The sequence below is a fragment of the Drosophila mauritiana genome, chromosome 3L (genome assembly GCF_004382145.1).
Source record: "Drosophila mauritiana strain mau12 chromosome 3L, ASM438214v1, whole genome shotgun sequence".
NCBI classification, from domain to species: Eukaryota; Metazoa; Arthropoda; class Insecta; order Diptera; family Drosophilidae; genus Drosophila; species Drosophila mauritiana.
In genome coordinates this window covers 6,918,234-6,927,603 of record NC_046669.1, presented here as the reverse complement: position 1 = coordinate 6,927,603, position 9,370 = coordinate 6,918,234, and the positions used below count along the sequence as shown (strand labels likewise).

At 44.7% G+C, this 9,370-nt stretch overlaps 5 protein-coding genes across 5 annotated transcripts; 1 reads left to right on the top strand and 4 right to left on the bottom strand.

Moving 5' to 3' along the window:
• Nucleotides 1-943: 943 nt before the first annotated feature.
• Nucleotides 944-2,570, bottom strand: LOC117141551 (acyl-CoA-binding protein homolog). The gene is made up of 3 exons (XM_033305056.1): nucleotides 2,495-2,570; nucleotides 1,731-1,759; nucleotides 944-1,294 (listed from the first exon to the last, which is right to left on the bottom strand). Exons 2-3 carry the CDS (start codon nucleotides 1,740-1,742, stop codon nucleotides 1,046-1,048), a joined length of 261 nt encoding a protein of 86 aa, XP_033160947.1. The 5' UTR covers nucleotides 1,743-1,759; nucleotides 2,495-2,570; the 3' UTR covers nucleotides 944-1,045.
• A 331-nt stretch (nucleotides 2,571-2,901) lies between these two features.
• LOC117140371 (acyl-CoA-binding protein) lies at nucleotides 2,902-3,550 on the bottom strand. Its single transcript, XM_033303236.1, has 3 exons — nucleotides 3,503-3,550; nucleotides 3,394-3,432; nucleotides 2,902-3,260 (listed from the first exon to the last, which is right to left on the bottom strand). The coding sequence occupies exons 2-3, from the start codon at nucleotides 3,400-3,402 to the stop codon at nucleotides 3,015-3,017; spliced, it is 255 nt and encodes an 84-aa protein (XP_033159127.1). The 5' UTR covers nucleotides 3,403-3,432; nucleotides 3,503-3,550; the 3' UTR covers nucleotides 2,902-3,014.
• Nucleotides 3,551-5,553: 2,003 nt separating this feature from the next.
• LOC117141603 lies at nucleotides 5,554-6,383 on the bottom strand. The gene is made up of 2 exons (XM_033305119.1): nucleotides 5,981-6,383; nucleotides 5,554-5,916 (listed from the first exon to the last, which is right to left on the bottom strand). The coding sequence occupies exons 1-2, from the start codon at nucleotides 6,290-6,292 to the stop codon at nucleotides 5,677-5,679; spliced, it is 552 nt and encodes a 183-aa protein (XP_033161010.1). The 5' UTR covers nucleotides 6,293-6,383; the 3' UTR covers nucleotides 5,554-5,676.
• Nucleotides 6,361-6,986, top strand: LOC117141604 (acyl-CoA-binding protein). Its single transcript, XM_033305120.1, has 2 exons — nucleotides 6,361-6,451; nucleotides 6,728-6,986. Exon 2 carries the CDS (start codon nucleotides 6,732-6,734, stop codon nucleotides 6,984-6,986), a length of 255 nt encoding a protein of 84 aa, XP_033161011.1. The 5' UTR covers nucleotides 6,361-6,451; nucleotides 6,728-6,731.
• A 9-nt stretch (nucleotides 6,987-6,995) lies between these two features.
• LOC117141602 (Bardet-Biedl syndrome 1 protein homolog) lies at nucleotides 6,996-9,263 on the bottom strand. The gene is made up of 3 exons (XM_033305118.1): nucleotides 8,875-9,263; nucleotides 7,744-8,811; nucleotides 6,996-7,542 (listed from the first exon to the last, which is right to left on the bottom strand). Exons 1-3 carry the CDS (start codon nucleotides 9,152-9,154, stop codon nucleotides 7,073-7,075), a joined length of 1,818 nt encoding a protein of 605 aa, XP_033161009.1. The 5' UTR covers nucleotides 9,155-9,263; the 3' UTR covers nucleotides 6,996-7,072.
• Between the last annotated feature and the right edge of the window lie 107 nt (nucleotides 9,264-9,370).

Below are 9,370 nucleotides of genomic sequence, written 5' to 3'. Positions count from 1 at the left end.
TGTTGCCTGTTTGTTTTGCACGATCGCTCTCTCTTGGCTCTCTCTATCACTCTCTTGGCTCTCTCTCAGCACCTTTGCTACCGTTTCGCAGAACAGGTGTATCGGTTTTCAAGGCAACTGTGATTTTTTGACTTAACATTCTATATCGAAAACTTGTAGAGTTCGGAATTTTTATTGAGCGCCTAAAAGTGTGCAGTGAAATAATTCAATCCACTTCCGGCTGCAAAACAGCAATCACACATATAAAGTGATTGAAAATCATAGAAGGTTTGACACCCTGAACCAAAAAAAAATAAAACAAAAATTTAAGAACTCTGATAATAATATCCGTTGAATACACATTTCCAGGGTGTGTCCTAGTCGGCTCCCCTTTGTTACCCCAGTTTGCTGGTCTTCTTAGCCGCACACCAGTTTATCGCCGTTTTGCCTTTGCGCTTTTCATTCATAAACAAAAAACAATGTTATTGTTATTGCGGTGGCGGTAGATGTAGATGTAAATGTAGATGTAGAGGCTGCTTCTTGTGTCTGCTTCCTTTTCTTCGCCGTTGCGATGTTGCTGATTCACCTGTTGCGCGCGGCTTAGCAACTGGCCATTAGCAACATGTTGCTACCGGCAGATGATGTTGCGATTGCATTTAAACAAATGCCACTTAATTCGTGAAAAATCGTTGCTAATTATCTAAATCGTTTCGTTAAGTTAAACTACGTCAAACAGGATGGATGGCTCAAGGTCGAAGTTTTAGGAAATCTTCCCCTCGACTTTGAGCGCCGTTCGGAGCGCGGTTTGAACAAACACACTCGAAGATCCATTAACGATGCACCGCTAACAAGCGCCACTGGCGGTTCAAAGTACTGCAAAGCGGTGCAGCCAGCCACTTCCTCTATTTGCCAGTTAAATAGCCCCAGGCCAGGCGTATGCACCTCTTGAGTCACCGGGTCAATATCTTTTAGTACAAAATTAACATACGAAGTTTATTCCGCATTAAAGGTAACATTACTATAGTCTCTAGCTGGTTGAAGATCGCTAATTGCTGGGATTGGGTTTTTAGGCGTACTTGGCCACCAGGCCCTCCACGAAGGTGATGTACTCCTGCTGGGCGGCCTCGCTGCTCTTGCCCTTCTGCTTGTTCCAGGCCTCCCACTTGGCCTTGCCCTTCAGGTCCAGGAGACCCGGCTTGGCGGTGTCGTTGTCACCCACGCTGGCCTGCTTGAACAGGGCGTACAGCTCCAGGAACTCGTCATCACTGGGACGCTTGGTCAGGCTCTTCACCTTCTCGGCGGCGGCGTTGAATTGCTAAAGATAGATGGGATGATTTATTAGTGGAAAGTCTAGCAGGCGGGATCGTAAAATCCATTGAAATTGGTGATATAAAAAAGGTTTGGAATATTACCTACTAACAAGCTGCCATTAAAACTAAGAAAAATAGTTGTTCGCGATAAAAATATTCACTTGAAACTACAAAAAATTATAATTATCGATTTCAACCGAAAACTGTTATTACATGAAAACAAAATCGTATTTGAACTAACAGCTGTCCTTGCTTGAACGGAAACACAATCTTATCTCATACCACCGCTAACTTAGTTTTAAGAATGAAACGTAAATCGCTTATAAATAGATTTCGCTCAGTGTACAGCAATCGAACAGGTGATTAGCAGCAAGGCTATCACGCCCTAAATGTTGGTAGACTGTTGCTATCAGTGCATAATCTTTTGGGAAAAGTACTTACCTCGGAAACCATTCTGGGTTAGATTTTATCTGCAAGTAGTGGAATTGTAAAAAAAGTTTAATTAGTCATGTTTATGAAGTGGTCAGCTTAATGTTTATTAGCATAATAAGTAAAACCAGTTCCGAGTGAGGAGGCTGGCGTGTGCCAAACAGAGCCAGCTGGAAGTGACCTTTGGCCCCGTGGGGCGATCTTGAAGACCCACCGAATGTTTGCTAATGGATGTTTGTTCGACTTTCTCCCGGCTGAAATACATAATTCGAGTAGAACTGGGAAATTATGCTGCGGAAACAGCAGACGCAAATATTTGTCTCGGCTGCGAGATTTTTGAAAGGGAGCGAGCGGGCAACCGTTAGCGGCCGCTTTTGGCCGGCGAATTTCGACCAATTTGGATACGGACGTGGGCTTTGTACGCGTCGAGCACTGAGCAAAATAACTGGCACATATGGTCATGCTAAGTTATGGCCACGCCAGCTTGCAGCTCTAAAATAAGTAATCATTTAAAAGGCACTCATTTAGTTTATGGGCGTTAGAAATTGCAAAAAGTCAAGGTGACAAGTTTCGTTTAGCATGTTCCAGAATATGCGTTTCAAAAGCGATTCTTTTGTACTATATTTTCATCAGTGCCTGTTGCCTGGCGAATTTCCATAATTGAGTTCTGCAGGTGTATAAGCTCGCACGAAATGAAATATCCACTTTATGTGTCACCCGCACCGAAATTACCAGCCATTAGCCCCTGGGTAATTGAATTTAAACTAAACACTTACTGTTGTGTGTTGGCTGCCACAGAACTAAACAGTGTCTGAATTCCAATCCGGCGGTGACTTTCAATTTAAGTCATTCCATATCGCACGATCGCCCGCAACGAGAAAGCTTCTCCCCAGTGAGCAACACGAGCGGTTAAGCTCCACTCCGATTCTCAGTGGATCGGGAAGCTTTCGCTGAAGTGGGGCTAGGCAATCGCGTTGGTGATAATGCAGGCCTACTGATAACAGCTCCGATTTCGATTCCCTGATAGTTCACCCCACCAAACCACTGTCAAGACACGTAATCTCGTTCGGATCAAAGTTCGAGGGGTCCCACCGCTCCCGAATCTCCATCTCCAGCGGGGCATTATAGTTCCATAATGCACGAAAGCTCCAATAAAATGCCGCTCAGCCGGACAAACACCTGATTATTGCTCATATATCTGGTAATCTTTATTGTCCAACTAAATAGTAGTGATGGCAGGTGCATGGGGGGTCCGCAATCGGAATCGGATTGGATCGGATTGGATCGGTTGCCGGCTTAGGCGTACTTGGGGGCGTACTTCTCGTACACCTTCACGTAGGCCTCCTTGGCGGCCTCCTTGGAGAGACCCTTGTTGGAGCTCCAGGCCTCGTACTTGGCCTTGTCCTTGAGAGCCAGAGCGCCGGGCTTCTCGATGTTCACATCGCCAACGGTGGCCTGCTTGAAGAGACCGTAGAATTCCAGGAACTCGGCATCGGTGGGCTTCTTGGTGAACTTCTTGGCGAGTTCAGTGGCTTCCTCGAACTGTTCAGCAAAGGAAAGTCGGAGTCAGGGAATTTTGTACTTATATAAAACACCATAACAGTGAGAAAGGAATGAATCCTCTTATGCAATATTTCACTAATTTGACGTTATATCCAAAGTGCAGAATACTTACCGACACCATGTTGCTAGTATAGGATTCTTGTTGGTAATGCTGGAAATTAGAAGGTAATAATCCCAATTAAATATTGAGTTGAACAAGGATCCTTGGCTAATGTGCTTACCGCTGCAAAGGCAAAGACGATTGAATACTTTTGGGTCTTTCATTCGCGCTTATAAAGCTTCGAGACCCTTTCGTTTCTCTGCTGGTTTATGGACGCAAGGCAAATATTCCCATTTTGCTGGTAATCAGCAGATATCGATATCTTTATTTCACTAATTTCGCTGCCCAACTACAAGCGGGCGACATTGTCAAAGGTAGCGATATTGGAGATAGCCCCCGGATACACTTATCGTTTATGGCCCGTTCTGGGAGCCAAGGGCGCACTCCGGCCGGATTCACCTGCGAATTCGTCTCTGGACTTTAAAGCTTTTACGATTAGCCATAAATAATGACGAGCTCCGAAGTTCATTATCTCAATTTCGAGCTAATAATCAATTTCTGTGCAAGAGTTTGTGGCATCAGATGATTTTGCCCCTTTTTCTTTTATAATGCATTATACAATTCTAATACATCAAAGTAATTCGAAACTCTACACTTTGTTCCGGGTAGTAATAATATATTACATATTGCTGAATGTTTTAAACATTACTTATAAATACACATAAAAAGGGGACCAAGTTACAAGTAATAGTTGAAAAAGTTGGCCAAAATTTGATCTTATTTATCGATTAAAATTTTTTTCATTTAACGATTAATTTTTCTTCATTTAACGTTTAATTTTCTGCAGTTGACCACTTTAATTAACTCACCTCCTAAAAGTGTGCTAAAATTTGAAGAACAGTTTTCTAATTATTCTTTAATGTGTAAAATATATATATACTTTTGTTAGTGTTGCTGACTAACAAACTTGTCTGTTTTCTTTTTTATTTTATTTAACAGGAAACACCCGCACAGTGGTTCCCTTTGTATGGGGAAAGCGGCGAAAAATACTTCTAGCACAAAACTTAGCACAAAATATTCTTATTTTTCTAGGAAAATGATCTTAAAAAATCAGTCGGATCGGACCGAGTACGGGACCAGTACGGGACATCACAGACGTCGAACATATAATTTTTTTCTTTTAACTTTATTCTAAATACCACTATTTATTATACAAATGCCTTCCATTGCAGAGTAATGTCGATTTATAAAGTTTTTTATTGACTTTACGGACAGCTTCACTTGCAAGTTGCTCACGCTGCAATAATAGATTGATATCATGCTGTCTCTTTCGATGCTATTATTGGAGCGGACAGTTAGAGCATAACAAAAACATGAATAAATTAGAATAGCTAGACCAATTATGTGAAAGTAATGATACATTTAAAGTCATACCTTGGACTTTGATTTTTTTATTTTTGGCCTATGGGGGGAACCACTGTGCATTAGTGACATCATATCGGAGATAACAAAAATCCACTTGCTATGCACACACACGCATGCAATGCAAATGCAAATGCAGAGCTTTCTAAGCTTGCTCTCTTTGCTCCCTTTCTCTCTGGCTCTCTTTTGCAATGTGCAAAATGCCGGAAGAAACTTGATCTTGATTACTTTCTACGTGCGAGCGAGCAAGAGAGCAGGTGCGCAAAAGGTTCTCGTTGAATGTCGCGGCCATTGCAATAGCGGGTACCCGCTACCCTTTTGTTGATTAGAAATCCAGCCATATCAATCATTCACAATCGTACACGTAGTCTTTCGAATGAGTAACTTTTTACCGAAAATATATTAGTAAGTTAGTATGACAGCTAAGGTGGAAAATTTTCAATACACACGTTTTGTTAGATGAAGTCTAAACTAAAACTTTGAAGATTGCATAAAGTTATTTTTTTATGAATGGGACTGTCCTATTATAACTTTAGAACCATATTTGTACAGCCCTGAGTTACTTATATGGATCAGACTTAAGGCAAATATATTAAAATGGTCTATCAAAAATGTGGCGCCAGGTGGGCAGAAAAATAAATAATGGAAGAATCAGCTAAATCTGATCAGGTTAATATTATTTTAATTATCACATGCTTATCAAACGAAAATAAAAACAATTTAGTCTATATGTACAATTTCCAAACCGATACAGCCTAATCAGATTAAGATAAGCATAAAGTGGAAAGTTGTGAAAGAATGCTGGTTGCGTTCAGTTTAAATGCATACGTGTTTGGTTTATTATAAAATTACAATAAATACAGAGTTACAACAATTATCCAACGTAAGCATCGTTAGCTGGTCAAGGGAGTGGGTCTAGCACTAGGATGGCACTTATTCGTACTGGGGAGCGTACTTCTTGTAGACCTCGATGTAGTAGGCCTTGGCATCCTCGGCGGTCAGACCGGCCTTGCTCTTCCAGGCGTTGTAGCGGGCCTTCTTCTCCTCATCCTCCGGCTCCTCGATGTTGCAGTCGCCGACGGTGGCCTGCTTGTAGTAGCCGTAGAACTCGAGGAACTCCTCCTTGCTGGGCAGGTTCTTGAAGTTCTTGGCCTTCTCGACGATCTCCTCAAACTGTAAGATGGCCAAAGAAATGGTTGGTTACACAAACGATCCATCGGATGATTAAAAAACTTACGGTGGGCATGTTGGTGGCTAGTTGGTTTCGACAAACAAAAACAATCTGTGTGCGGATTTTGGGTTGAACATCGTTTATATATTGGCAAACATGGCTCACACCTTTCGTTAATCTTATCAGGCCCCCACTGCAATTGTAGTTCCCACTTGGGCTTATCATAAAAGTACTTATGTATATATATTCATATATATATATGCGGGTAATCATGAAAAGTGAGAGTTCCTCTTTGGGGCAGTGAAATATATAATTAGTCAGACGGCAGCTTATCAGTTGTGCTCTTGCACTTGCCAAGAAAAAAGTGGAGTGAGCCATATGCAGAAAGCTATATACCCACTATCTGATTGATTGATTGGGCCGAGCCCCAACAACAAATACAAATACAGAAATCTGGATAGCCAAAAGGCCAATACTTTAATTAATGGCTAGCCCATATTTTCCATAGTCATGGACTCTGATTTACACCTAGTTCACGTGAGTCAGGTGCTATTATTTGTAATCATGGTGAAGTCGCACGATCTGTTACTAAGAATAGTTCTTCGGACTTCTGTGGTAGGTAGATAGTAGTATCTACTCGCAAGTTTCCCCAAAAAATATTAATTAAACTATTAGGGCGGCATTATGGATACCAAGTTGGCCAATGCACCTGTTCGTATTCAAACTAATTAAATTTCTCAATATCAATTGAAATTGCCTATATAAGAGCGCGTTTGGTAGAGTGGACTAACTTAGTATCTTTTACAAACTCAGCAAAATGGTCAGTTTTGAGGAAGCCGCCGAACTCGCCAAGAACTTCTCCAAGAAGCCCACCGACTCCGAGTTCCTGGAGTTCTACGGTCTCTTCAAGCAGGCCACCGTTGGCGATGTGAACATCGACAAGCCCGGCATTCTGGATCTCAAGAAGAAGGCCATGTACGAGGCCTGGAACGCCCACAAGGGTCTCTCCAAGGATGCCGCCAAGGAGGCCTACGTGAAGGTGTACGAGAAGTACGCCCCCAAGTACGCCTAAGGCCAGACTATTCTCCAGACTGTTCTCTATCTGACAAATAAACTCGAAATCTTATTATGAATATCCATAATGCTTACATATTTCGCTTAGAAGGCGGCCTCGGATTGGGGCATCGAAACGGCGGCTGCGATCAGTGGCTTGGCCTGGCCGGCCTTCATCAGCATTACCCGGATCAGGGAGTTATCCGGCGTGAGGCTGGCCGGCGGCAATTTGTCCATGGGATCCAATACCGCCACCACCTCGAAGTCCACCCGCAGAGGAACTCCTGGCAGGACACTCGGCAGTCGGGCCAGTGTCTGAGGAATGGTATAGTGGCGCCGGTCCGCGTGGAGCAAAACCACCAGATTGGAGGCCATCTTGAAGGTGGACAGGTTCTGAACGGTGAGGTAGAGCCGAAAGGAGGGTCCACTGCCGCAGACCTCGGCGGAGAGCTTCACGGGTGCGTGGGTCAGGTCTCCAGATATCGTGCTCTCCGACGAGTTGATGGCATCTATGGTTGCCCGGGCTGCCGTGTGGCGAAGACGCCACAGCTCCACTTGGAAACTTCCGTAGGTTGCTGGAATAGGGAATGGATACACATGACAAATTCAATTTCAAAAAGTGTGTTATAATAATAAGAGGGTTTTCTGGAAACGTTCTAATCGATTTTAGTAGGAATTCGAGCGTCTATCATATCTAGTTAATCTTTAAACTTATAGAAAATTACGCTTAGTTGTGATTATCCCTTACTGGTTTGAATTGTTACTTTGCAACTTACATTTGGCCTGCTGCTTCTCTCGAGCCGCCTGCTCCACAAAGATGGAGCTCTTCTTAGGCTTATCCAGAATCGAGCCATCCACGATGGATTTGTGATCGCCCAATGCTCGCTTGTTGGCCAGATCACCGGCCTTGGGCTCAAAGCGGGAGACGCGTCTCAGGATCTTAACCACGATACCACCAGATTGAGTGACGAGCGTGAGGACATGATCCTCCATGCCCATTCGTCCGTACAGCATGGCATCCACCGTCTCCTCCAGAACAAACTCGTCGACGAGGTAGCGCTGCAAATAAAACTTGACCACTCCTCCTCTAAGGGCAATGGCCACCAGGGTGAGTCCCAGATGGGTCAAGGGCAGCGGTAGGAGGCAAACGGGTAGATCGGCCATGGGCACCTGGTATAACAGCTTGCCCCGCTTTGAGTAGCACAGATAGCGATTGTCCATGGTGGAGGCGATTATCGTCTGATCGATGGGCAGCAGTAGGAGACCGGTTAGGGGGTTGCCCAGCTTGAAGATCTCCTGTCCATCCGATTGGCTTTTCCGCAGGAGGTAGACACCGCCATTCCGCGTGGCCACCACGATGCAGAAATCCGTCTCAAAGGTTCCCTGCACGGAGATCAGGCTCGGCACGGCCGTCTCATCGTCGCAGGCCTTGCCCTTGTAAACCAAATTGAAGCCCTGCGGCTCCAAGATCATGATGTGCCCGGTATCGGTGGCGAGGACCAAGTGGGACGGGGGATTGGCATCGCTTGAGATGCGCTTTATGCAGCACATGGCCACAATACTGCCAACCCGACCCACTGGGGAGTCCTTGTGCGTGGCAATGAAGTGCTCCCGCTCTTGCTCGTCCATTTGGAGAAGTCGCTGCGATTTCCGCGACAGCTTGGAGTGGTCTATGGTTTTCAGGGAGTCTAGCAGGGCGGGATGGGCACTTGGCTTCACAACCGGCAGCTTGCGCCATACCTCCAACTCCAGATCCTCGGAGACCTGTGCGGGAATCGTATACTTAAAGTATGGCTTCAGATGGCGATAGAAGAGCACTGACTCAGCGATGGCCACGGCAATTACTGGAAAATTGTATTCATAATGGAATCTACTCTAATGAGATTAAAATGAATAGTTATTTCTACCCGGCGTCTTGGGCTCCGTTTCGTCGATGTAGAGACTTTCAATGGCCGCTGGAATGCCCGGCAGTGGCTGCTCGTGCTTGAGCTTTAGACCACGGAAAACCTTCAGCGTGGCACTGGGCTCCTCGGCGGCATTGTCCAGTGAAATGTCCGCCGCCAGCAGCCGGACATATCCGTCGCACTGCACGTCGCTCAGGGCCATGCAACTTGAGAGGGTGGTGAGATGCGGTGGAGGAGCCTCCTCCGCCGTGTCCACGTGAAGCCAGTTGGGAGCACCGGCCATGGCAGGATCTTGGTGAAAAATTTGCAGCACAGTGTGAAAACGAACAGGTGATTCAGGACATGTTTTGTTTTGGTTTTTCTTGTCCTTAGCAACCAGGATGACAGCACATTTCTTGTTAGTTTTTTAGGTTTCTTCTTAAAAACACAAAACGTTTATCAAGATTATTCTTAAATGCTAAATGGGTACGTCCACGTATAACTAAAAAATGGTTTGGCA